The following is a 27,999-nucleotide window of genomic DNA, read 5'->3' as shown; positions in this document are numbered from 1 at the left end:
ATTTTTTCTCTTTAAATGATTTTTTTCTTTTACCATTCTTCAGGGGATACCCCAGGGAGAGGGACCCATAGCCAGCTTTGTCTCCTACTGCCATTCTCCCAAGTGAGCTTGGCACAGATTGGGGAGGGGCTGATTCCCCCCACAACACTAATACCTCTTTCATACAAGGCAGTGGAATGAGGGACAGATCAGCCCCTCCCCTCCACTTTCTGGCACAGAGGGAAAGCAGTTACACTTAGAAATATATATATATTTTTTATATATGTCTATTTATAAAAGTGTATCACACTTGATCAGAACTGTCCCCCCACCCTTTCAGTTGACCCCAAGGGAACCAGATCTTAGCCCTGGGGCCATTCCCTGGGCCTTGCTCTCTTGATGCCTCTCTGGCCCTGGGCCTGCTGATCAGTGTGAGGTAGAACTCAGAATTATTATCCACCATGTTCTGCAAGGAACAGGCCAGCTGCTAAAGAGCAGTGCCTCTATCCACAGTACCCTGTGGGCCCCTGACCCCCACAAATCCTAATGGATGAAGGGAAGCACCTCCCACCCCACAAGTCCCTGTGGCCTGAGCCAGAGTCAGATTCAAGCCTCTCTTGAATTGCCGGATCACTTGCGCCTGCCAAAGATGGACTTCTTCCCAGGATTCTTGTTGCCCACACTTAAACCGATGAGGAGCCGGGCCTTCTCCTCCTCTTCCTGCTGTTGCACGTTGAGGTCCGATTTAGTTTCTAGCTTTCCCCGGACTTCAGACCCTGCTGCAGGCTTCAGCCTTAGCTTCTCTTTGATTACCTGATAGGTTAGAGAGGAGTAAAAGGGAAGGTAAATATTAATGAGACAGGCAGAATAAATCAAGTGGACTAAGTAAAGATTTATCAAACTTACATGAAGGCACAATGGGGCAATTCAAATTATAAAAAATGTTCTCTGCTTTCAAGAAGCTTAGTCTATTAGAACCCACTCTAAACATGAAGTTGTGCCAGCCCGCACTTACCTAAGAATCAACAGTAGTTAACATATATACAGCAGTCAGTAAACATTCAGTTTAACCATCTGAGCGAAGTCATGGAGAGGACAGGGATAAAAGTCACTCACTTCATTCACCTGCCCCTTTCCCAAGGCTGCTTGTTAATACATGCATCTTACAATGAAATGCTCCTGAGCAGAGGATCTGCTTGCCAGCCCCTGCTAACCAAACAGCCATGAATTCTGCCAGGATACCTGGGCAACCAGGGCTTTGCGGCTGTCCCTCTTGACAGCCATGGCAAAGTCTAGCCATGTCCAGGTGTTGTTGTGGTACTCCAGACAGGGCAGCACCAGGTTAAGGTCGCCCCAGTCCACACTGTTCTTCTCACCCTGCAAGAGGGGGAGGGAAGAGAAGAGAAAAAAATATTATCAGCTGCCAGTGTTAGTCCAAGCCAGTACTTGAGTCCAAGTCTAGGACCTTCCTGCAGCAGCAACCTACAGATACCTGTTTCCCCTTATCTCAGTCTGGTACTGATTCTTGAGGGCAGCAGAGGGAACAGATTTATCACCCACAGACAAGCTTCACAAGCTGAACTATCTCTGTTTTTAATCTCTGATCTTATGTGGTGCCGTTCCCACACAAAAAGTGCTGGGGGGCTTCCCTGGTGGCGCAGTGGTTGAGAATCTGCCTGCCAATGCAGGGGATACGGGTTCGAGCCCTGGTCTGGGAAGATCCCAGATGCCGCGAAGCAACTAGACCCGTGAGCCACAACTACTGAGCCTGCGCGTCTGGAGCCTGCGCTCCGCAACAGGAGAGGCCGCGACAGTGAGGCCCACGCACCACGATGAGGAGTGGCCCCCGCTCGCCACAACTAGAGAAAGCCGTCGCACAGAAACAAGACCCAACACAGCCAAAAATAAATAAATAAAATTTTAAAAGTGCTGGGGAAGGGCAGACCTTGTAGCTGACGCACAGTGGAACCTGTGGGATCTTTATGTAGATGAAGGAGTTGTTCATGGCAGCTCGCTCTTTCATCTTGTCAATATCATCCACAGGGTGCTAGGAAAGGAAGGAAAGAAGAGTGTGCCCCTGAAGCTATCACAAGAAACTCAGGACCCCAAACATCTCCCATCTCCTTTCACCCCTGGAATAGACTCAAAGGAAACAGAAAGAAATCCCCAGCCAGGCCAAACAGTGTACCCCAAGGCTCTCCCATTTTTCTATCATCAGGGGCATGTCTGATACCTCAGGGACTTTGCGAAATGACCTTCTGACCCCAGAACTCCGATTCAAGCCCTGTGCCACACCCTTCCCAGGGCCCAGGGGTGCTGCGTCATCTGTTGCAATCAGTTGCCGAGGCTTCACCACTGGTATTCCTATAAAAAAGCAAGTACACTAGCTGTTGTCCTCTTGCTGAAGCTTCAGCTGTCTCTGGGGCTGCTACCCCAGTCTTCTGGAGCTCCACCATTAAAGTTCTCACCAGTAGTCACCAGTTTGGACTTATCTTCTTCATCACCAACCTCGTCATCTTCCACACTTCGTCCAGGAAAGAAAAAGCCCATTATTCTATGGAAGAACTGGTGTGTCAGCTGGATGGTGAGAGGCACCACATTTACCTAAAGAGGAAAAAGGCTGAAGAAGCAATTAAGCTCAGACATCATCCCTCTGTTTACCTACCCCTAACATAACAACGCACAGATAGTTTTTAACTGCCTTTTGTTCCTGGGTCCCCAAAGGACTGTTTACTAACCTCAAAGTGCTCCTTAACAGAAATACCCCCAACGGGGGGGCGGACTTTGCTGAAGAGGCGAAGAGCTAGCTGTCGCCCAGACTGGCAGGAGCTCTGGGGCCGCAGGACTACCTGTAGAATAAAGAGTGATAAATCAACCCACAAATCCTCTGCAGAGGAGAGAAGAAGCAATGGTCTTGCTAAGCTGGGCAAGCTTCCACCATCTCAGATCACACTGTTTCCCATAGTAGGTTTATGTGGAAGGGTCATTGCAAATGCCCAGGAAGCATGTGAATGGGCTAGGAATAGGGAAATAAGACTTACCTTATAGACAGCATTGGGGAGGAGGTTGTTCATAGTGAACCAGCCCAACTCCAGAAGATGTTCTGCTGTGTCATCAGATTTATTCACCTATAAAAACAGATTTCCGCCCCCCACCCCCAAACCACTGTAATAAGCCTTTCTCAGGAGCTTGCTAGAGTACTGCTACCATATATCGTTTGTTTCCATGGCCAGGGCACTAAGTGCCTGCAGTACTTGCCAGTCACTGTGACATTCAAAAATGGTCTCAACTTATTTCCAAATGTCCCTGGGGGGTTGGAAGAATAATGAATAATGTCCTGTCCTCCATGCCATGGGTTAACTGCAGGAAAGCTGAATGCCAATATAGAATTAATGATTCTATTCTAAGCTGGACTTGGAAGATCACTTCCCTCTGAGCCACATTTCTAGGGATAACCTTATTCAATGAGGGAAGCATTTGATCAAGCTCATCTATATCTGTATTATTTAATATTACAAGCAAATGTGTATGAGCGACACTCTCTGCTCATGTTTCTGTCATTATTAATAACCATTAATACCATCATTAACAGTCATATAATAATCAGTCCCTTTTTGTTTATCTCTTTTTGTGAGTTAAGACTCCTGAGAAAGGTCAATGCCTCTCAATACAGCTGTCTTTGTGTAACTGAATATACCCAATACCTTGCTGTAGAGGAACCGCTGCAGCTCCAGTTCAGCAATTCCCAGCTGTCCATCTTCCTCTGTCAAGCGCCATCGTGCCTGAGCAAAGTAGAACTCGGTGCGGCGGACCACACTCACATCTTCTTGCTGCTTTCGCAGCTCCATCTTGTTGGCCTGCTGCAATTGGAAATCCTTAAAACACCTATAAATGGATAGGAGGGTCAAAGCCAATAAGAGCAACAGCATTTGGATTAGGGGTGGGGCGGAATGCCCTAGAATGATGCAGGAGGTAAACCCAGAGATGGACCTATTCTAGAACAGCTATTCCCTAAATTTTTTCATTGGATTTGTTGCTCCTCAAACCCTGGGCCATGGGAGCACAAATCCCATCTCTAGTTCTACAGCTTGTTGAAAAAGTAGTTTGTTCCTACTAATAACCCCTATGATTGTATCTGCAATTGTGTTCCTTACTGATCAACTTCAAGACATTTTATTTTTAGTTTAGTTGCACAGTATCAAGGCAACAAAAATGATCTTTCCGAACTACCTGTTTTTCTCCTTTCCCCGGAGGTACTCTAATAAGGATCCTAAGAAAGGGCTCTCCTGTTCTCAACCTGTTGGCCAAGTCCAACAAGACTCATTCAGGAAAAGATGCCTGAATCTACTACATCAGCCTTTGATAATACACACTAGACCTAAAGACTTATCAGAACGTGGACAAAAGAAATTGACTCCAGCTGGGGCACTGGAAAAGGGCATGGAAAGAATGCTGTGGCACCTGATGAGGATGTTAAGCTCTTCACTTTCCAGCTGTAGATTGGCCTTCTCCTGGTTTAGCTGCAACTGAAGCTTTTGGTTCAGGTCAAGCAGGTTCTCATTCTTGCTGTCATCCTGCAAAGACTAGGGAACCAGATAAGGAAAAACTGAGAGATTTCCCTTGTCCTAGGAGACTTCCCTGTCCTCAGATTGCCCGGGAGACTACCTTCATGATAGAATACATCTGCTTTTCCAGCTGCCGTATCTGGGCCACATGCTGCCGCACAGCCTCCTGTAGATGTAATATGCTGCTGCGCTGCTCCTCAGGATTGCTAGAGATCTCAAGCTGGAACCTGACCCGCTGCTTCTTCTCACTATGCTCCTAAAGGAATGGAAAAGGAAATGAACAATAGACAAGTCTTGTAGTAAAGTAAAACAGAGAAAGGAACAAGAAATGATCTCTCTTCTGGAAAGCTCAACTTTCTCTCTCACCATTGGTGAGAGTAAGGGGTAAGCCAATGCAGAAGATTTGGCAATGTGGATTTCACAATAAGCCAGTCCCACAGGGTAGGGACAGAGGTGGGAAGTGGGAAGTAGTTTGTTTTCAGAGGTACGTAAGCGACTGAGTAAAGAACTGACCAAGAAAAACAAGTAAACAACTCTACAGTCTTAGGGACACCCAGACCTTTCCTAGATAACGAAAATTTCAACTGCTGCTGCTGACTACAAGAGGATGTACTAACCACAAAGCCCTTTTTCAGTCTGAAGCATGGCTTTTCTTACTGGACCCCAAATAAAGCACAAGGTCTGGAGATTCCTGTGAGACTAACTGGCATTCTATAAGGGCCCATACTCACCTTCCGCTTGGGTTCTACATGGAGCAGCAGGTTGTTGACGATATCCAGGATCATGGCATACTGAGCCGGGTTTGTGGAGATTTCCAGCTCATGATGGATGAGGGTAAAGGTATCCACAGCCCCTAGGTAATTGTTAGCAGCTAAATAAGAGACTCAGTTTCTCCCTAAATGTCTACCCCAACTCCTAACCCATATCTAGAACCACTTCTGTTACTTAACCCCATAAAAGGTCTTGGTGAGATATGCTCATGGGTAGAAACATGTGCTTATTTCAGAGTCAAACAATATCCATTCATTCCAGTAAGTTTTTTTTTTTTTTTTTTTGGCAGTGCCTCACCCTCGCAGCTTGTGGGATCTTTGTTCCCCAGCCAGGGATCCAACCCGCACCCCCTGCAGCGCAAGCGCGGAGTCTTAACCACTGGATCGCCAGGGAAGTCCCCCATTTATTCCAGTTCTATTCTCCCCTAACAGAACTTAAAAAATGTAAAGCAAAGTGAAATGTTAATGCCCTATGCACACTGGGACTCTTAGTAACACTTCTGCCTCAAAACCACTATGGAAATAACTACTTTCACAAGTTCCCTAGTCCCCTCCTAAAAGCCTTTCAAACCCTGAATACCTTCCTGCTTCTTTAAGAGATCTTCCTTTTCCTGGTTCTCATGAACCTCAGGTGGCTTAATCTGAGTTGCCAGCTCAGGATCAATGTCATGGCTGTAACTAATATAGTACATTCGGCAGCTGCAGCGTGAAATGATCCGCTGGACTTGCTGGGCTTGTTGTGCCTCAGCTGGCTGGTTCCAATCTGCAAAGAGGTAGGAAAGAGATAAGAGAAAGACATTCTCAAAAGAGGTATTGTGAGAGCCTCCAAGCTATGCGTGATGTCTAGGGAACTCCAGACACTTGCTTTCAACATAGCCTAACACAAAGTGGTCCTATTCCATATATATTAATCTTACAAATAGGTAAGGAAATGAGGCCCCTTAAGGATGCATGTCTGCTCCTAACCACATAATGGAGGAAGAGGTGAGAACTGACCTGTGGTAGTGGTAACCATGCCTCCCACTGCCTGCCCGCTCTCCATCAGCTCCTGCACAGAGTCCAGACTACGCTGCCGGTGCTCCTCAATATTCTTTACCTGAAGACACAGATACAGGCACCTTTAACTCCTGGGGGACCAGCAGCTTGTCCTGCACAAGCTCCATTATCTCCACTATACAAGTTTAACACTATCTAGATTTTCACTGCCTGGAATAACTTGAAGAATCTCCCAGGGGAAAGGACATATGTCCCTCTCTCCTGGCCCAAACCACCCAAATTCTCCAAACCCAACTGAGTTACATGCACGTTTTGCCAGGCCTCAGGCCAGAAAAATACAAGCTAGGTTAAAACCAAATCATGTCCCACCTCACACCCATTAGGATGGCTACCAAAAAAAAATTAGAAAATAAGGCAAGGATGTGCAGAAATTGGAACTCTGTGCACTGTTGATAAGAAGTAAAATGATACAGCCACTGTGGAAGTTCCTCAAAAAATTAAAAACAGAATTGCTCTATAATCCAGCAATTCCACTTCTGGTTATATACCCAAAAGAATTGAAAGGAAGGTCTCAGAGAAATTTGTACTCCCATATTCATAACAGCGTTATTCACAATAGCTAAAATATGGAAGTATCCCAAGTGTCCATCAGTGGATAAACGGAGAAGCAAAATGTGGTATATACATACAATGGAATTCAGGTTTAAAAAGGAAGGAAATTCTAACACATGGGTGAACCCTGAAGGCATTATACTAAGTGAATAAGCCAGTCACAAAAAGACAAATATATATGATTCCACTTATATGAGACACCTAATAAAAAAAAATCTATCTATCTATCTATATATAAAAGAGAGGTATTTAAGAGTAGTCAAAATCACAAAGAGAGAAAATAGAATGGTGATTGCCAGGACCTGGGGGAAAGGGGAAGTGGGGAGTTATTGCTTAATGGGTATAGTTTGTTTTTCAAGATAAAAAGAGTTACAGAGATGAATGGTGGTGATGGTTGTACATTATGAATGTACTTAATACCACTAAACTATACACTTAAAACGGTTAGGATGATAAATTTTATGTTATGTTTATTTCTTTCTTTTTGGCCGCGCTGCGTGGGATGCAGGATCTTCATTCCCCAACCAGGGATGGAACCCTTGCCCCCTGCAGTGGAAGCACAGAGTCTTAACCACTGGACCGCCAGGAAAGTCCCTTTTTTCTTTTCTTTTTTTTTTTAATGTGTATAAGTTTTATACTATGTATATGTTATCACAATTTTTAAAAATGAAAAAAAAATCAAATCATGTCATGGGCAAAAAAAAATCATGAAAACCAATGACTTCCCACCCATTTTGGTATTCGTGTGTTTGTGTTCTTGCTGTTTTCTGTCTTCAGACCATTGTGACACTGTTGCCATGGGGGAAGGGAACTGAATTCTTCTGACACTCTCTGCCAAGCTGAAGTCAAAGTGAATGCAATGAGTGATATGAGAAGAACAAACAATCTGTCAAGTCACCAAAAACTTCATATAGCAAAGGCAGGATCTAAGTCTTTCCCACCTAAGCCAAGGACATTCCACTCTAATGCTAATATCATAGCCTGAGAAAAAATGAGTTCACTTGCAAACGAACGCATGCCTACAAGAAGCAGAGGCCCAGAAAATGCCAGATCTTGCATAGTTCATCCTGCCTATCTCTGCGTGAGTAGTTACCACCTTCTGTGCCTATCTCCTGAGACTACTGGTAAAGGGTACTGCTTGCCTGAACTACAACTGTAATATACCAGCATGACCTTTCATATTACCAACAACCTGACCCTTACTTGGCTTGACATCTGATTAAATGCTTATTACCTCACATAACTTATACTTGGGGTTGAGCCTTAAGGTCAATGGAGTAAGAAGTACCAGCCAGGGAGGAGGGAAGAGGGATTAGCTTTATCCCCATTGAGTAGAATGAAAAATGAAGTATTCGCATTGGTCCTAATCAGATGTAGCTGGATCCAATAACTCATCTGCATGTACCATGCCCAGCACAATGTGGACACTTAACGCCTGTTAAATAAGTAACCACAATGCAGAATATTGGCTAGGTACATCTCATAACCATTAGATCTCCCAATAAATCTGATGCAATTATATTGTAGAAATTATAGTACAAATTTAGTTTTACCAAGATGCTGAAAAGAAAATTTATAGCTTAGTCCCTGCCAACTGCTCACAATCTCACCTTCTAACAAAAACATTATCTTGACATACACTAAGACTTCCCCAAACATACTGACTTAAAAAAATAAGTCTGGGACTTCCCTGGTGGTGCAGAGGTTAAGAATCCGCCTGCCAATGCAGGGGACTCGGGTTCGAGCCCTGGTCCGGGAAGATCCCACATGCTGCAGAGCAACTAAGCCCATGCACCACAACTACTGAGCCTGTGCTCTAGAGCCCGCAAACCACAACTACTGAGCCCGCGCGCCTAGAGCCCGTGCTCCGCAACAAGAGAAGCCACTGCAATGAGAAGCCCACACTCACCGCAACTAAAGAAAGCCTGCGCGCAGCAACAAAGACCCAACACAGCGAAAAATAAATAATAAATAAATAAATTTTAAAAAACAAATAAGACTACTTTCCATCTGAATGAAGCTTTGTATTTTTCAAAGTACGTTCTCATCTGATATTTCAACAGTTTTCTGAGAGTATTAACTCAATTTTACAAATATAAAGGTGACTTCCCAAGGGCTCATGGCCACTAAAATAGCAAAGGTGAAATCAGAACTCACATAATAACCTGCCTCCTAGACAAGCAGTCTTTCTATTCAACCTTACCGATTTGCTGAAACGACCAATCATCTTCATAAGAGAGATGAGAGAAAGGGCAGATAGAGAGCTTATCTAAAATTCTCAGACTTACTGCCTGTTTTTTTGGCTGCCTGCTGATTAGTGGGATCTTATTAATAGGGATCAGCAATCTCAAAAATAAAAAAGTTCTAACCCATTTTATTCTCATGTAGGGAAATGAGAATCTCCCTTGCAATGAAATAGAATAGTATGAGATTTAAAAAACAGAAAAAGCACTATGTGTTCACAGATCACAGGCCAGAGACTGCCAACAGTTTCTACATTCAGGTGTTATCGTCAGCCTCATTATTCTGCCAACCTGGTAGCAACAGGTACTGTCAAGGATCTTGCACACTATTTTGGCGAAAGGGGCCAACTATGGAAAACTGGAGATACAACGGGCCTTCCCAGCCATGCTGACTAACCTCTAACCAGAGCTGTCGGCCATCCAGCTCAGTGGGGCTGCTTTCAGTGGTGGCAAAGTACTGCATGCCATCCAGTAGGCAAGTCCAGGATGTCTTTTGCTTCAATGTGTCACCATACCAGGCTGGATGGTGTTGGCACTGCAGCAGCTGGGCTTTGGCAGCTGACACAATGACACAGCCTTCTGTCTCCGCTCCACGAAGAACCATCTACGCCAGAGACAGAAGCAGAGTCACAGCACCAGGGCCACAAAGAAGATGGAAGGTTAGTGAAAGGGCCTGTACCAATGACTGCAGCTGGGTCTAATTCTGGCTTACTGAGCGCACTCTACTGGTTTTTAGTAATGGAAGTGATTATCCATGATACCTGTTAGAAAGAATAATTTTTTGGAGCTCTACCCACCTATTCTTATTTAGAGGTGGGAGAAGGTAAACACATATGACTATGATCTAGCCCTATCTTTGGGTGCTCTAGTAAAGAGAAGGTACCTGGCAGTTGACCAGTTCAATAAGGCAGTTTCGGTTATATATGTCATCCGTCTGGCAGGCAGCAATGCCACACAACTGGTCACTCACACCTGACTCCTCTTCTGTGAACACTACAAACCTATCTGTCTCTTCAATCAGCTTCTGCAACATGTAGGCACCTGGCAGAGAAATATGAAGTGGGGGAAAAGCCACAGAGTCAAAGGGATCGAGAACACATCCAGGGCCAAACTGATCTCCCTTCAATTTCTCTAGAACGTATTCTCCCCAACCTGCAACTCCAGCCCGGCCCACTCCACCCCTTGACCCCTGGGTAAGGGTTGTCATTTCATTTTCCTTCAATTTTAATAAAAGTAACAGATTCCCAAGAGACACTTAGAAACGCTACGTAAGTGGCAGCATTCCTTTCTCTTAGGCACGTCCACCTCTGAATAACTCTAGGGTCTTTTCCCTTCCATTTTGTCCCTTCTCCTTTCCGTTTCATGCTGTTTTACACGCTATCTGTTTGTTGACCACTCCTTTCCACATAAGCCACTCCCTTGCCACCAGTGTCGCTGTTCTCCTAGCTCTGCCGCTTTCTCTGATTATCACTCTAGATCCTCTACCTTCTCCCAGGTTTTAGAGATAAGTATATCCCCTAAGGTCTGTCCTTGGCCTGTTCCCTTTTCTTTTTTTCTGAAGAGTTTGTCCAACAGTGTTGTGGTTAAGAGCACAGTCTCCAGAATTAGACTAGTCTGCCTATGTTCAAGATGCTATCTCTGCCAGTTACTTGATTGTAACCTTGCTTGCTTTAACCTCTCTGTCTCAGTTTCCTTGTGTGTAAAGTAACAGTAACTATCTAATATGGTTGTTGAGAGAATTACATGTAATAATAATAATACATGAAGTATTTCGCAGGGTACCTGCCACACAGTAAGCAACTATTATCTCCTTGGCATTAACTCTTAGTTCTATGCTGAAACTCCTAAGTCTCTACCTCCACCCCTAAGCTTTCAGATCCTCATTTCCACCTGTTTTTTAGACATTACCTAGAGGTACTACTTACACCACGAACTTAGCATGTCCAAATATGAACTCAACAACACTACACCTCCCCAAACCTGTTTATTAGCCTCTGGCTCTCCTAGTTACCATCAGGCCAGTCACCAGGCTCAAAGCCTCAATCATTATCACTTTATCCCTATTTTAACTCCCTCTTCCAACCAGCTGCCAAATCTCTTACACACGTAATAACATTTCTATTCATCCCCTCATCTCTATTCCCACTGCCTCTACCTAGTTCAGGCTCCCCTTTCCTCTTGCTGAGACACCATAATAGTTTCCTAATTTGTCTCCCCCACCTCCAGTTTCTTTCCAGTCATCCCCCACACCACTGCCAGATTTATCTTCCTAAAAGTAAGATTCTAATGACATACCTCTATTAAAAAACCTTCAGTAGTTCACCACTGTTTACTGAATAAAGAACAAAAACTCCTTAGCCTTGTATTTTTGATGGTCTACCTGCAGTTTTCCCTTCCAGCATCTTCACCTGTAGCTATACTCTACGCCAACCCAAACGGACTGTTCACTCTGCTCTGAACACATTGAGCTTGACCAACTCCACTCCTTTTCAGGATGTTCCCTTTGCTTTTAATGCCCTTGCCCCTCATTTCCACATGTTCAAACCATACTAAGCCTTCGAAGTCCAGCTCAAATGCTACTTCCTCAATAAACCCTTCTCTGATTATAGTCCCTCCTTCACTACGGTCAAGAACAGCTCACATATTCTTTAATTTCTCCCTAGCGGCATTTATCATTTTTCACCTTGTTCTTAAATTCACCATGAACTTGCATTCCTCTGTACTTGTTATTCCCTCTCCCTAAAATGCCCTCTTTTCTTTCTTTGCCTATCAAACTCTTACTCATCTTTTAAGACCCATCTCAATTATATTAGCTTCTCTGTGAAGCCTTTCTAGACTTCCCTATGCTGATTTAAATACTTTCTTCTTGAACGTTCTTACAAAGCGTCTTCATGACCCTCCCTGCACACACACACACCCCAACTGTGCTGCACAGCATGCAGGATCGTAGTTCCCTGACCAGGGATCGAACCTGTGCCTCCTGCAGTGGAAACACAGAGTCTTAACCACTGGACCACCAGGGAAGTCCCTCATGACTCTCTCTTAGTTTCAGCGCTTCCCCCTCATCTTTACATCCCTAATGTCTACGGTCATGTCTGGTACATTATAAACCCTCAGTAGAGCTAAAAAGTGAATCTATGAATGAATGATTGATTCAGTGAATGAATGAACTAATCTTAGCTCATCCAGAGATGATAAACTTGTTGAGTCAAGTGAAATATCATATATTCTGTATCTCTCACTAAACCCAGCACGGTGCTCTGTGCCTATCAAGTACTCAATAAACATTTATTGACTGAACAAATTAGTTCATCAAAACACAACACAATTCTCTAATCCTTTGTTTCTTTTCCTTAGTCATATTCTAAGTCATCACTCCTTCCTGATCCTCTTCTCCTGGCCAAAGGACCAGACCTTTTTTTTTTTTGGCCACACAGCGCAGCACGTGGGATCTTAGTTCCCCGACCAGGGACTGAACCCGTGCCCCCTGCAGTGGAAGCGTGGAGTCTTAACCACTGGAACGCCAGGGAAGTCCCATGGACCAGACCCTTTAATGCCCCCCATCACTGCTATGTAAGACTTAGGTGGCCTAATATGGAAAAATAAGTTTCATCTTTACACACAGATCGAACCAGTCATAATTTAGTCCTTCTCATACTCCTGTCCAAGCCCACATACAAATTCTAAACCTAACCCTGTGGAGTCTGTCTCCCCCAGCTTACCACCTGAAGATGCCTTATCAGGCTGTCCACTAAAGCTGGGAGTGTTGACAGGAGGTGGGGCTGGGACGCTGGTCGGGACACTCTGCTTTGGCTTTTTGGCTGGCATCTGGGGATCAATCTTTAACCCCTTCAGAGCCTCAGTAGAGAGATTACGTTTGAGTACAGCTGCCTTTTTGTAGCCATCATATAAACCAAAGGCAATGTCCCGATTGGTGGTTGTCCAAGAAGCCCGTAAATCTACCAAGTGCAGCTGATGTGTGTGAAAGGCAGGATCCCCAACTCGAGTAGAGAGCTCCTAAGAAACAGGAAAAGAACCTCAGAGTAGCATGGGAATTCCCAACATTCCTCCTAGACCACAAATGCAGAGATAAAAAACATGCTTGTTGAGTAACAGACCTGTTCTGAGGGATACAAGACAACCCTAGAGAAAGAAAACCTAAGTGGTCTTAGTGTGTGCACTAGATTACACTCTGACTATATCCACTGTATTTTAAATGACTCAGAGAATTTCAACTAAAATCCTTCCTTAATTGTGTGTGTGGGGGGGTGGGGGGACCACCAAATAAGGCACTAGAAACAAAAAGTTTCACTCTATTTCCTGAAGAGCAAGAGACTAACTTTACAAGGAGAGGGAAAAAAAGGAATTTTCAAAAAGAGGGATGCTGATACTAGTGAGTGCATCATAAAGTAACAACATATGTGATTAGAGTGTAGTTAGGAACATCACCAGGGACTTAGCCTGAAACCTACTGCTATGGACTGAATTGTGTACCCACACCAAATTCATATGTTGAGGCCATAACCCCCAATGTGACGGTATTTGGAGATGGGGCCTTTAGGAGTAATTAGGTTTAGATGAGGTCCTGAGGGTGGGGCCCTCATGACAGGATTAGTGTCATCATAAGAAGAGACATCAGAAAGCTTCCTGCTTTTCCTGCCAAGTGAGGTCACAGTGAGAAGGCAGCCACCTGCAAGCCAGAAAGAGAGCCCTCACCGGAACCTGGTCCTCACCAGGACCATGCTGGCACCTGATTTTGGACTGCCCAGCCTCCAGAAGTGTGAGAAATTTCTGCTGTTTAAGCCACTCAGTTTATGGTATTTTGTTACGGAAGCGTGAGCTGACTAAGATACCTACTGATACAGATAAGGCAGTAAAGAGAGTGTGTCAGGCGGTACCTCCTCAGCTGTGCGATTGCTGTGCCGCTGGTAGGTAAGGGAGGACAGGCTCAGCAGGTGGGTCTTTGTTACCAAGGGATCAAGGCAGTGGTCAGCATTCTCTTCAGTGGGTGAGGCCATCAGGTATACAGTCACCTGACTTAAGTCACTAACCATCTGTGTCACACTCCAGTCAGAGATTAGGCGCCGCATCACCGTGCCCGCTGAGAAAAAGAGGCATACAGAGCCCATGCAAACCAGTACAGAACAGTGTGGGGCAGAAAGAGAAGGCAAGGGAACCGAGAAAGAGGACAAGGAAGAGGCAAGGACAAGTGGTGGGAGCCTTTGATCTTACCTTGAGGTATAAGCCGCTGAGTTCCCCGAGTGAAGACGTGGCCCTGACTGCACTCAATTTGGATGCCACGTTGCTGGGCGAATGAGGCCCAATAATGCACCTGGCAACAAGAAAGCATACCACTGAATGAAGGATGGCATCAGAGAGATGATTCAGAGACCCAGTAAGAGAAAAAAAGAAAACCAGAGAAGGGGAACAGAACTGCAGATGTCAGCAGCACCGTCAAAGCTGACCTGCAGCTGGGGAAAGAGTGCAGTATAGGAAAGCTGCTTGTAGTGCTGGCCGAGTTTCTTCTTGCTGGGTTTCAGGTTATTGAAGAGCTTTCCCCTACAAATAGGCCTTGTGACACTAGTCCAAGTTGCCCAGAAGTTCTGCATCCAGCGCAGGGTGCTACTATACAGCAGAATTCGGGGCTGGGATATTGCTGCAAAGGAAACAACAGACATTTCCTAGCTGTGGTTAAAACACAGAGACAAAGCTAAATCCTTCCGTAGCTTCAGGTTTTAGAGATTTAAAAACCCAAACAGCACTCAAGCCTCAATATCCCCAACACCCTCTCCTTTCAAAGACCCAAGCTCTCTACTTTCACCAATCCTCTTCCAAAAAAACATCTTGACCCAAACCCTCCTTTGTTCTTTTCCTATCCCCTCTCCAGAGGGTCAAGCTTAAGTCCTTGTTGTCTTAAGTTCATCCTCCCAAGCCCTTCCTCCCCGCTGCCCCAGATCCAAGCCTCACTTCCACTGTGCCAAGTCAGATCCATCTTGATGGAGAGATTGAGGTTCTCAGAGCGAAAGGCCCGGTAGGAGTCATGAAGCTGGCCCAAAGGCACCTCAGGCAGGAACTCTGGGGCCCGTAGAGTGACACCATGGTGATCATGGGGGTTCCCATGACATAGCCACTGCAGGTCCAGTGTCATGCAGAGGTCAGGCAGGTGAAGGAAGCAGCAGTCATCATACCTGGCTCACAACACAGCCCTGGTCCTTAGTGCCCTGGTCACTTGCAGCCCCTCGGCCCTTCCCCTCTCCCCCCACCCTGAGTCCCACACCCTGTTGAGGCCCCATCTATCACTCCACTCACTTAGAGGCTGTTCTCACGTTGACATCCAAGTCACCCTTGAACACAAACTGACCAGGTTTCCAATGAAAAGACAGGTGGTTCCACTCCCAGTGCATATTTTCTGTTGTGTTGTATGGATCCTATAACCACCCCAAAAACTTGGTGAGATAGGAATAAACGTATCACCTTCACCTCCCAAATCAGTACCTTTCTCTCTTCCCCCATGTGCTGTACAAGCCCCAACCATACCATCCTAATAAGAAAACAGTTCCTCTGGACCCCTCACCTCAGTAGCCAGCTGGTGCAGGTTTGCCTGTTCAATGTCCATGTGCCAGCCCCCATGGAAGAGAAGACGGCTCTTGTCCCACCAGGGCAAGGGTGGGCTGGGGTCAGCTGAGGGCTTGGTCAAGAGGTCCACAGACTGGCCAATCAGTGTCCACGCTGGATCCCAACACGGTCCCCATACCACTGTGTACTGGAAGATTTCCGCTGGGATAGAGGAGCAAAGGGCACAGCCTGCTAAACAACTTCCTCCCTCTCTCCTGCCTTCACTCCAGAAAGGCCTCAGCTCATCTCCCACCCCAGCCATCACCAACATCTCAGTCAAATCATTTGCCCTCCTCTACTCACAGTGAAAGTCGTGATAGAACTTGAGCGGGGGCATGTTCCTCTCCACTGCCACGTGACCCCATGGAAGCCCCAAGTGCAGGATTTGACGCCGACGCGAGCAAGGCTGACCGCTCTGCTCGGTGCCCACAAGTCGACCCATCAGCCTCCAGTCACGGATCTCAAACAAGTACCGGGGATAGTCTCTTATCCGAACTGTTATTATAGGGAGGATACACACCAGCTACTCAGGAATCTGTCTTAGCACTCTCGGGCACTTTTGCCCCGCTACTATTTTTACCCATCTATTGCTAGTTTACAAGATCAACTGAGAGAATAAGAGTTGGCAGTCGGCAGCAAGGCTGAAAAAGTGCACGAAGACCCTGAGCAGACAGTGAGGGGCATAACACTGAGATCCAAGAGCCGCACTAAGCCTGAAGATGACTGTGTTCGTTGTACCTTTGTGTTTAGCCAAGCGGTTTCAGGGTGAAATTCAGGAACAAAGAAAGGGAAGAGGAGTCCACCCATCCCACTCCACCCACCCCAAAACAGCCACATTTCCCAGTGTAACTAAGCTCCTCTGTAATCACTCGAAGAGCTCCCTGGAGCTCCAAGGGCAAACGCTAGGCCCTGCAAGTAGGGAAGCACCACTTACCCAGAAATGTCTTGACACCGCACTTGAGCATACGGCACCACTGAGTGACAAGATCTACTCCCGCAGCAGGAAGGGGGCTGCCTGGGTCAAGCTCTCGAACCTGCTCAACCACACGCTCAGGCCCGTGGAAGGAGGCATCTGCCAGAGCCACCAGCTCTAGCCCTGCCAGGCTCCAAGTGAGCAGTGCCCGGCGCATGGGTGTGTTGCCATAGAGACGACGGGAGCGCTGGATGTAGATTTCGATGTTTTTATGTTCCAAAGAGGCATAGAGTTCCTCAATTTTGCGGGCAGGCAATAACTCCCCATGCTGCTTTCGAAGAGCAGCCACTTTGGCATCCAGCAACTGCAGCCTTTTGGCACTCTCCTTACTTTCATCCTTCATCAGTTCATAGTTATCACGAAGTTTCACCTCAAAAATGTCATCCAGGAAAACCCACGAGAAGTGCTGAACCTTCAAGAGTAGATCAGGTGGGAGGCGGGCAGAGCTTGGAGAAGCCTGAGAACGAGTTCCTCCATGCAGTCCTTTCAGCCATTTCTGAACTCCCACAGCCTCATCCAGAGTTCGAGAAAAATCATACTGATAAGGAAACTCCACTGAGACTGAACCCAGGGAGAGGAGCCAAACACGGTTCCGGAGGGTCTGCAGCACAGGGAAGGGGTTCCGGTGGAGGATCATCTCCTCCAGCTCAGGCAGCAGCTGCACCTCCACCTCCTTGAAGCTGAAGATGCTATTGCCATCGAACCCAGCAGCCAGCTCTGGGCAGTAAGCCTGCAGTGAACCCCCGTGCCGGCTCAGAGACACACTCTCTGCAGCCAGGGTAATGAACCTGTCCTCAGCTACAAAAGCTGTCAGCTTAGCTGTGCTCACCTCTAGCGTCAGGTTTAGCAGCCGCTTTGGGGGAGAGGGCTCAGGGGGACAGCCTTCTGGCTCACAGGCCGTCTCTGGAGTCTCTAGTGCAACAAGTGGGACAGTCTCAGGAAACAGAGTGGCTCTTAGTAGGTCTCGGCACTGCAGGGTGGCCAGGATATGCTGGTACAGGTACATGTGATCTGGAGGGCTCCAGAGTAAGGTCAGCCCTCCACCACACTGAACCTTTAGAGGGCAAGAGAAAAGGATCTGTCAATTACAAAGTCCCAGAACACAAGAGACGCAGGAACTATTATACATGCACACCTGGCTCAAGAACCATCTCCACTCAGAAGTCTTTCCTGAGTAATCACATTAGTTACCCCCTTGTTTTGCTCCTCTTTGCACTAATAAACTGAGCTAACAGTTCTTAACTTATACTTACAAGCACGTACACTTTTTAAGTCCTCCTCAACTGGATTCTAAATTGTCTGAGAGTAGAGGCCATGTATTTTATTATTTTTTTTAAGATTTTTTTTTGATGTGGACCATTTTTAAAGTCTTTATTGAATTTATTACAATACTGCTTCTGTTTTATGTTTTGGTTTTTTGGCTGCAAGGCATGTGGGATCCTAGCTCCCCGACCAGGGATCAAACCCACACCCCCTGCATTGGAAGGTGAAGTCTTAACCACTGGACCGCCAGAGAAGTCCCGAGGCCACATATTTTAATTCTGGTATCTACCACAGTACATCCAGTATACACACATGTACTCAATTAGTTATCGGGCTTTATGTTTCTGCTCGTGAGTTATCTTTCTATAACAACCACACTCTGTAAAATAACCACTGAAACAATCAACTGGAAAATGTTTCATGCATTGATTGCACCTTGACTTAATTCTTAAAATGTGTAAAGAGTACTGGTCACACAAGTTAATACAGCCATTGACCTATGGGAAAGTATGCCTCAAAGAAGGGACTAAACACCTTGTCAGCTTGAAAAACAAAGTCAATTCTCAATAGTTAAGCAGAGAAAATGTATATCCCAAGACAAAAAAATTCCTTTGAGTTCCAATCTCTGAAAAGGAAACTCTTCAGTTTCCAAAGGAAGCTGAAGTCTGATGAACAGGAACATATCCCACTCTCCCCTCAACAGGGCCTTATGTCTGTCTGATACTCTGAGGAGAAAGCTATTGGGAAGCCTCTCAAAACTTTGCAGTGCCTCCATCTTCAGATCTCTTCCAGTCTTTTGATGAGCTGAGTGCTTCAGTAAAATGATACCAGATCGTGACCTTTCAAAGCCCTATATTTTTCAGATATATGCACTGAAATCTTTACAGTTGAAATTATATGTCTGGTTTCTGCTTCAAAATAATCCCAGAGCAGAAGGCAGGGATGACTGCTCAGAGTTTAGCTAAATGAAGTTGGTCGTAAGTTGGTAACTATTGAGGCTGGATATGGATGCATGAAAGTTCGTATATTCTCTCTAGTTTTATATATATTTTAAATTCCACATTAAGAGTTAAAAATGTACAGAACAAGGGCTGCCCTGGTGGCGCAGTGGTTGAGAATCCACCTGCGCATGAGTTCGATCCCTGGTCTGGGAAGATCCCACATGCCGCGGAGCAACTAAGCCCGTGCGCCACAACTACTGAGTCTGTGCTCTAGAGCCTGTGAGCCACAACTACTGAGCCCGCGTGCTGCAACTACTGAAGCCCGCGCGCCTAGAGCCCGTGCTCCACAACGAGAGAAGCCACCGCAATAAGAAGCCCACGCGCTGAAACGAAGAGTAGCCTCCGCTCGCCACAACTAGAGAAAGCCCGCGTGCAGCTACGAACACCCAACACAGCTAAAAAAAAAAAAAAAAAAAACCAGGAAGAAAAGAACAACCACGAGGTGTTATATTTCTCATAGGTGAGTTTCACAACGTGACTCAAGACTGGAAAATGCTCTAAGCCTAGGGAAAAACCAATCTGACTCCACCTCCCCACAGAAGCATTACCTCTAGAGAGCGGATGCTGCTGTGATAGGTGATGGAGAGCATGGAGAGGCTGAGCACTGGAGTGGGGATGTCAGGAGCCTTACAACAGGGTTGCATCTTCTCTGTGACCGACTTCACCAGCGCAAGCACAAGTCCTTGAACACCCACGGCGGAGGTTTCAGCACTTCCCAGGACGGTCAGCGTGTCCAGTCGGATCTCTGAAGCACCTAACATCCAGAAACCATGTTAGGCTTGGTTCTCAGCTCTCAAATGGCAACTTTAGTCCTCACCCTCCCTCCTCCTTTATTCCCTTCACTCTAGCTACCTTTACTCCCCAAACCTTCCTAACCTCATTTCTCATGTTTTAGGGAAGTTTTTCCTTTCCCATTTTAACCTAACTAGATCTGGCAGGGCCAAAGAAGTTCCCAAACTCCTACTAATTCCCCAGAGGTATATCAGTTACTCTCTAGAACTAAATACACAAAGAAATAAAAAACTAACTGCATCTCATTCTCTTGATCAGATCTCAAAGCTGTCTTTTTCTTATACATCTTGCTATTTGTAAACCCTTAAGAAACATCAAGAGGCCCAATAGTTATGCAAGACCTTCCAACACTTCATGCCTCTAATTTAGAAAATTTTCAAATAATTGGTTTTATCAAGTGAGAAGGAGCAGCATAATCTGCTTAGGTTACAAACTACCCACTTCAGTACAGATTTCCTGTCCCACTTACCAACCAGGGCAGAAAGGGTGAACAAGTTCATGTTCTCCACCTTCAAGTCCACCTTCCACAGTAACGACACAGATTCCCCAAACGAAGATTCTCTAGAGACAGCTGACTTCCCAGATTGTGGGCCCATCAAGGACAATATCCGAGAAAGACACTGAGCACAGGTATCTGATACTTCTACCTGCAGTCCTCGGATGGTACAATCAAGAAAGAGAGTATCTGACTGAGTGCTGGACAGGCCCAGAGGCTGGTTATAGCTACCCTAGAAGAGAAGCAGAAGGACACCATCAGAAGCATGCCAACACACAGTTCCGTAACACACTGATGCATCGTCTTCTGCCAAAAAAAGGTGCTCAGTGCTCTAAAGCATGGTAGGATGAGGAAACTCCACAGGCTACTATTCACCAAAGTCCCCACCTACCTGTAGTGTGAAGGAGTCCAGGACAAGCGCCTCACCCCAAACATGCATATTGGGTGGGTGGGGTGCCCGCTGAATGTGGGAGTCACTGCCCACCCGCCAGCAGAGGTGGTCCACAGTCAGGACACCCCGCTGATGGATACTTTGTGGTCTCAGGTGTTGGTAATCTGAAAAAAGGAGGTGGGAGAGAGGAGTTCTTTGGAGCCACAGTGGCCATCAATTGGGCCCAGCTCCACTAACGAACAGATTCTTGTTCCTCTTCCATTGCACAGCCTTACCCAAAGAGATGGAATTGAATCCCAAGGCAAAGGGTGGTGTATCTCCAAGCTGAATGGAAACGTTGACATTGGAGATGGAGGTGCTAAAGATGATAGGAGCCAGGATTTGAGGGAAGGTTCTGCATAGGGATAAGACATCACTGTTTGATAAGGAAAGAATTGCAACTTCCTACTATAGAACAGATTCCTGAACCTCTCAAAAGACAGGGTGAGTTCTGTTGTGATTCTTAGGATGGGAGGCAACTAAAAAAAAAAACAGACTGAATTCATCAGTTCGCTCCCACTCCCAGTGATAATCCATAGAGTCTTATTAGGTTGAACCAGATGAAACTGCCATTTTCGTAGATCGAATGTGATGAAATCAGTATATCTTATGATTTAACTTACTACAATCAAAAGCATCGCTTCCGAACTGACCTTAAGTTCTCTACGCAACACAATGCAAGTACTACACAGACAGAGTCACGGCACTGCTGACGTGATCTGTCACCTTATAATCTAAGGCAGACGAGATACTGTTTATCATTTAAGTTCAGTTCAACAAATGTTCATTTTGTATAACAAGGAACGGTGCTGGGCATTGAGAACATAAAAACAAAGAGAACATCATTCTACCGCCAGACTCTAGTCTAATAGGGAAGATGTATAAAATAGGTTTGCTACTGAGTCTGGGCTACTAAAACTGAGATTTAAAAAGCTCAAACAATCAGGGACTTCCCTGGTGACGCAGTGGTTAAGAATCCGCCTGCCAATGCAGGGGACACGGGTTCGAGCCCTGGTCCACGAAGATCCTACATGCCGCAGAGCAAATAAGCCCACGCACCACAACTACTGAAGCCCGTGCGCCTAGAGCCCGTGCTCCGCAACGAGAAGCCACCGCAATGAGAAGCCCACGCACCACAACAAAGAGTAGCCCCCGCTCACCGCAACTAGAGAAAGCCCAAGCGCAGCAAAGACCCAATGCAACCAAAAATAAAAAATAAAAAGATCAAACAATCAAATACATATTTAACACAAAATGCCACTTTAGACCAAAAAATCCAAGAATCCACCTGATAAAATGGTGGCTGAAGAAGATTACACTGACCTTCTTTTCGTTTGCTTAAGAACAGATGAACTAGACTCTTGGGTCTCCAGGGCTAGCATGTGCAGCCAGTGAGAGAATTCCAGATGCCGGTAATGAATAATACAAGTGTTCAGAACCAGGGAGGCTGCGAGGTCAATGGTGGTCACCTGGAAATAAGAACACCAGAACTGTGGGCTTAGGTTTAATTTCATTAGCTCATGATGCGACGATGCATGGAGAGAGAAGAAAAGGACTGATTCTTGGTCAACACACCTGCACACTAGCCTTGAGGGAGCTGAGGCAGACAATGCGCTGGCGGCTCTGGGACAGCAACAACCCATCTGTAAGGGCAAAAGGCAGATCAGAAGGAAACACTGGGAGGGCAAGAGGTAAGACTAGGAGAGAGTCAGAGGCAGGCAAGGAGATGAACAGAAGGTCACCAACACTATTCTCTTTCAGTATGTTCCCACCTCCCCTTCCTCGGTTACACTGGTATTAAGAAGACCAAGTGGGAGGAGGGCTTCCCTGGTGGCGCAGTGGTTGAGAGTCCGCCTGCCGATGCAGGGGACACGGGTTCGTGCCCCGGTCCGGGAGGATCCCACATGCCGCGGAGCGGCTGGGCCCGTGAGCCATGGCCGCTGAGCCTGCGCGTCCGGAGTCTGTGCTCCGCAACGGGAGAGGCCACAACAGCGAGAGGCCTGCATACCGCAAAAAAAAAAAAAGAAGACCAAGTGGGGCACTGGGGAAGTGTGTGTCTGGTCCTCCCAGTCTCTCTCAGCACCAGTATCCCCACCCATGGACCTTTCAGAAGGAGTTCAGTGCTCATCTGTGCCATATCAGAGTTTGCTGTGAAGCTTCGAAGGGGCAGCTGATCCTCATCACGGTGGTACAGGAAATGCAGCAGCTTCAGTGTCCAATTGAGGTGCCTGGACCAGAGACAGACTCTGGCTTAGAAATACGTGGGATGCTATTCCTACTCCCTTTATCCCCTCAGACACGCTCAGTGCAGCTACTGGGCTGGTTATGGAGACCCCAGCACAAAGCTCCAACTATCACTCTCCACGCTTCTGTCAGGAGAGATCTCACCTCTTTTGACTATTCATGGACAGCACCACACTTGTGATCTCCATCTTCACCTTGATTTGGTCTGGCAGCTGCTGAAGGAGGTACAGGCCAGGCAGAGTTGGCTCAGCCAAGTTCTCTATCACCTCTGAAAACATGAATGAAGAAGACAAGAGCCATCAATCCTTAACACTCTTAAGTCTCCCAACATGCTGTGCCCTCTTTGGCCAAATCCTCCCATATAAAGTAGGCTAAAGAAACGCCCAATCTTAGGTCATAAAGCAAAGATCCCAGAGATCCAGGCACTTGCTATACTTCCTTCCCCAGAGTCTAAAAAACAGTATGGAGAGCAGGTTGTTACAATGAAAAGAATACGGACTTTCGGGCCAAATAATTTAAACCCCATTTTCACTACTGACTAGCTAGGTGATCTCAGTCAAGTAACCTATCTAATCTTCCTAAGCTTGTTTCCTCATTTGTAAAATGCTAAGGAGTTAGTACGGGAACATACACAAAACACAAAGTACAGGTCTAATTCATAATAATTACCCACTAAATGTTAGTTCTTTCACTCACCACAAGCAAATGCCCTATTTTCTCTAGCTATCCTCAAAGGCCAGGGTCAAAGGCCATGGCAACTAACAAATCACACCTGAACAAGTGGTGAGACCACTATTTCTTTTCTACTTCCAAGATAACCCAAGAACAGGGAAGCTAAAAAGCTCACTGACTGGGGCTTTACCTGAACAGGGAACAGGCTTGGATGCCAGGCCTGGGCCCTGGCGCAGCAGCTGACTATGAAAGAGGCCCTCATGCAGTTCAGCATGGAGTGTCCACACATCCACAGTGATCGCCTTCAGCTGCCGGCTTCTGATGCCCACCTCTAGACACAGCTTTAGGGTAAGTGAGAGCTCCGCTAGACAGGTGTCCTCCTATAGGAAAGATACTCCTCTAAGGTGTGAACGCGTAGGGAGCTTGGGATCAAAATGCTGTGATCTGGAACACATCCTTGAGGGAACCGCATAGCATACAGAATCTGGAATGTAAGCCCTAAGCTCCTTCATACCTCATGCCCAGAGAAAACAAGGCATCTGAATGACCATGGCATACTCACCAACTGGCCACTCTTTAGCACTTTGCTGTTGATCTGACTTAGGCTCACCTCACATTTCAGCCTGGGAAAGGAAAAAAATTAACAGCACTTGGCCCCTTTCCTCACCATTTACCTTCAATCAAGCTTTGTTGGCTGGAAGGCACAAGGCAAGCGTAAGTGCCTAATCTTACTCTCTCCTCAAATTACACAGACAGAGAACCTGACACCTTGATAAGAAAGCCCTGACATCCACCCACCCTAAAACAACTATAAGGCAAGAATGGGACTAGCAAACCTTCTACCCAGTGCTTACCTCTTCCCATCACTATCCAAAAGAAAACTGCTATCTCTGATCTGAATATGCCACAAGGATTCAGAAGTAGCCACCTTGAGAACCATGATGTTTATAGAATCTACATGAATGGAGAATAGCTGAAAAGAAGATGCAAAAATGAACAATAATTAACGTCAAGGCAACGTCCTTCCTTTCCAGTGGAAAAAGAATAAGAGGCAGCTCTTAGTATTATGCCTCAAATACAGTAAAAAAAAAGTCCACCCATGACTCCACAGCCAGCCATTCCTACTTCAGTCCAGGAAAGTGGGAAAGTAGTCTCACCTGGCAGAAGATCTTCAGTAAGGATGGGCTGAAGGACAGCTCCTTTTGGTGCACCCCAGTACTCTGGGAGAATGGGGCAAACAGGCCAGAAGCCTTCTGTAGGTCTGTTCTGATACGTACTTCGCCAAAGCACAAGGCCACATAGTGTCTGCCCAGAAGAGAAATCTCACTGCCATCAGGTCCATCCCTTCCATAGCAGTCTCTCCCCCTCCCTCACGTTCACTTTCCCATCCTCCCTAAAAATGTAGCTCAAATCATGGAAGACAGTCTCATAGTAGTTATCAATATCTGTCCCACAAAACAATAGCTTCAAGGCTAATCCAGAGACATCAGCAAGAACCCACTTCCCTCCTTGGGCTGTGAGGCCTCTGTAAAAGAATCTCATTCTGCAAACCGCAATCCCAAAATATTCCCCAGGAGGAGAGTGAGGTGACAGGGTACTCACGGCAGATCATGGCTAAGGAGTTTGCTGGAAATCCACAGGCTATCAATTTCCTAAAACAGTGTGGGAAGAAGCTTTGTACACTAGCTGCTAGGCAAGCCAAGAGCAGCGTGACAAGATAGGAAAGGGGTCTAAGAAGAGGAGGATGTGCTATAGCCCTTCCACTAAATATTCTCCATCCAATTTCCACCAGCTTCTCTCCTCGTCACTATATCCTGTTCCTCTAATGACATTGATTGAACTTGCTTAGTACTTCTCTTTTATGAATATGTTGCCCTTACATTAGAACAGTAAGCTCTTCTACTTTCTGTTATCGTTGTTCTGTGCTTTACTTCTGTATCTTTCTTACATGCCCTGGACACCCTGTGCCTTATAAGCATTTATAAAAGAACAACTTGCATCAATTCCAGTGTTCCCAAACTAGCTCTAAAATCATCTTGGCAAAGGGATGGCAAGGCCGGGGTTAACTAGGAAAACCACCAGAATATTTTTAAAAAAGGCAATTAAAAGTTGAAATTCAGTTGGATCAACCCCACATACATTCCCAGGAAGTTTCCTAGGACTCACCACTGTTTGCTGGTGCTGCTGAAACTTAAGACTGACATTTTGAATCCAAAAAAAGGAGCCAATCTTTAGTTCTGCCTGCAGCTTCCGCTGACACCACTTGGTGGCCAACCGGACCACAAGCCACCTGCAGAAAAATCCTTGTGAGTTCGTAGGACCCTCTCCCAATTACTGCCTCCCTCACCCCCTGCGGGTCCTAGAAGGCCTTGCAAAGGGCCATGAACTGGAGGTGGATCTTCTTGGCAACCCTCCTGTCTCCCAAAACACCACTCTGTCACATACATTCAGCCACGCTGATCAGGACCCTAGCCCCAGAGTGTCCCCTCCACCCAGATGAAACGAGACGAACTAAACTCCACCTTTTAAGTTGGAGACAAAAGAGAGCAACCCCTCAAATCCGCAGGAACCCCAGAGGTAGAGAGAAGAGGCCCCAACAGGATTCGAAGTACAGGCATCCGTGCCAGATGTGCCGTCTCCGCCCTCCAGACAGGTGTCTGCGAGAAGGCAGTGCGGGCTCACACCCGGCCGGCTCAAATGCCGCTCTCCCTGGGCAGCCAAACCTGTTCCGGCTCCCCAGGGCGAGGCTGCAGGTGCCCTTCGCGCTCGGGGAAGGGGACGTTCAGGGGCATGTGGATGGGGAAAAAAAAAACCAGCCAGCCGGGCCCCCCTCCTCATTCACACCCCTATCCGCTCCCCAATCTCAGCATCTTCTCAGGCCTCGCCCGCTGGCTCAGTCTCCCCCCACTCTGGGTTCCTCCGCGCCAGCTCCGGTAGTACGCCCCCGCTCGACCCCTCCCCGCGTTGCGCGCCCCCTCCCCGGCCCCTCCCCCTCTGCTGCCCGCCCACCTTCCCCAAGACCCCTCCCCCTCCCGCGCGCCTCTTTCCAGCGCGCGCCCACTCCTCGGTCTCTCTTCCTTCTCTTCCCGCCACCCCCCCACACACGCCGGAGCCGGGATCCCCTCACCGGCCTAAGAAGAGGGCGCTGAGCGCAACCAACAGCAAGGCCAACAGCGCAGCGAAGAACAGGGGCATTCCGGCCCCGGCCCGGCCTGGCTCCGGCCCCCGCCCTGCCGGGGCGCACCTCCCGCCCCGCCGGCTCCGAGCTGCGCCGCCGCGGGCCGACCGGCAGCACGCGCAGGGATGGCGCTGGGCGAGGAAGCGTTGGCGCGCGTGCGCCCCGCCCCCCCCACAGCCCGCCAGCCAGCCAGCTGTCTCCCTGCCGCGCCCCACCCGGCGCCCGCGATCCAGCGGGGCCGACCGGCTGCGTGCGCGAAGTGAAGGCGTGGCTCCGGAAGGAGAGCAATGGGGAGCGATGGGGAGCGGCCCTCAAGCGGACTGACACACAGGCCCCGCCCCCGGGCGCACCCTTCGGGACCCGGAAAAGGGGAGCCGGGGGTTTGCCAGTGGCCTGGGCCTGAGCCCGCTGCGTGGCTGGCAGTGGACCTGGCTGCGTCGTTTGGGCCACGGAGAGTTCCACTTTCAAAGCAGTTTCCCGGAGTAGTTATAGAGTCTGCTTGGCCACCTAGGGCTCATGCTGAGGCTACTGCGGAAGTTATACCCTTGGGTCACACGAAGTAGTTATCCTGTCTTATTCGAGTCTTGTCTGAACATCATTAAGGAGGAAACCAAGCGGTAATTAAAAGGCCTCAAAAATCCCACCACAAAGGAATGAGTTGCACCATTCTGTACCCTTCATTGCAGTTTTCAGTTTCTACTGTGAATAGCACAATCCAGGCACTGGGCCAGGGGTTATCACAGAAATAAAGAATATTGTTCCTGCTCTTCAGCAACAATTTATCTAGGAAGCAAACATAATTATATGAAATAGAGAATTCAGGGCCAACTTTATTTTGCCGATTGCCTTCTCTGTGAAGTCATTGGACAAAGATTCCTTCCAACTCTAGTACAGTGATGTTAATACAGTACAAGCTAAAAAAAATTCTTTAGCTTCAGATTCTTTGACATACTTATTTCAAAATAAGTACTTCATATCCCTTTGCTCTGACATCCTCATCTCCATAAACATCCTTCAGGATTTCTCTTGGGAGACTTTTTTCACTTCTTCAGATAAAGCACCATGTCAACGTTCACCTAGGTTACCCAAAGTTGCTTTTACCCCTCCAACTGGTTTCCTTCCTCACCTAATCAATCCTCTTATTGGTCATTTCACATCTTCCCAAGGGCT

General features: G+C 47.0%; 1 protein-coding gene across 4 annotated transcripts; it reads right to left on the bottom strand.

Annotated features, from left to right (window-relative positions):
- BLTP2 (bridge-like lipid transfer protein family member 2) lies at positions 1-26,926 on the bottom strand. 4 transcript variants are annotated; one of them, XM_060080361.1, is made up of 39 exons: positions 26,779-26,926; positions 25,818-25,941; positions 25,254-25,303; positions 24,809-24,956; positions 24,506-24,624; positions 24,214-24,274; positions 23,842-24,031; positions 23,124-23,247; positions 22,839-22,963; positions 22,311-22,378; positions 22,059-22,204; positions 20,972-21,090; positions 20,697-20,860; positions 20,279-20,537; positions 19,566-19,771; positions 16,715-17,807; positions 16,084-16,275; positions 15,740-15,942; positions 15,475-15,593; positions 15,133-15,353; positions 14,631-14,821; positions 14,398-14,497; positions 14,064-14,266; positions 12,888-13,182; positions 10,049-10,206; positions 9,563-9,769; positions 6,311-6,410; positions 5,895-6,077; positions 5,276-5,397; positions 4,645-4,800; positions 4,441-4,553; positions 3,684-3,864; positions 3,021-3,107; positions 2,718-2,828; positions 2,448-2,583; positions 2,213-2,343; positions 1,925-2,026; positions 1,222-1,356; positions 1-792 (listed from the first exon to the last, which is right to left on the bottom strand). In XM_060080361.1, the coding sequence occupies exons 1-39, from the start codon at positions 26,844-26,846 to the stop codon at positions 610-612; spliced, it is 6,693 nt and encodes a 2,230-aa protein (XP_059936344.1). In that variant the 5' UTR covers positions 26,847-26,926; the 3' UTR covers positions 1-609. The 4 variants fall into 4 exon arrangements, with proteins under 4 accessions (XP_059936344.1, XP_059936343.1, XP_059936342.1 ...); XM_060080360.1 differs by having other exon boundaries at positions 4,441-4,562; positions 15,139-15,353; XM_060080359.1 differs by having other exon boundaries at positions 2-792; positions 4,441-4,562.
- Between the last annotated feature and the right edge of the window lie 1,073 nt (positions 26,927-27,999).

Source organism: Mesoplodon densirostris, chromosome 18, assembly GCF_025265405.1.
Source record: "Mesoplodon densirostris isolate mMesDen1 chromosome 18, mMesDen1 primary haplotype, whole genome shotgun sequence".
Taxonomy (NCBI): Eukaryota; Metazoa; Chordata; class Mammalia; order Artiodactyla; family Ziphiidae; genus Mesoplodon; species Mesoplodon densirostris.
The sequence above is the reverse complement of the archived record's forward strand: the minus strand, read 5'-3'. Positions and strand labels throughout refer to the sequence as shown.

Coding starts and splice junctions, on each gene's coding strand:
- BLTP2 (XM_060080359.1), bottom strand. CDS start 26,846: ATGCCCCTGTTCTTCGCTGCGCTGTTGGCCTTGCTGTTGGTTGCGCTC. Junction 3,865..4,440: donor GAGCTTAACATCCTCATCAG/GTGCCACAGCAT, acceptor ATCCATTTATAG/GTGTTTTAAGGATTTCCAAT. Junction 2,829..3,020: donor TCCCCAATGCTGTCTATAAG/GTAAGTCTTATT, acceptor TTTATTCTACAG/GTAGTCCTGCGGCCCCAGAG.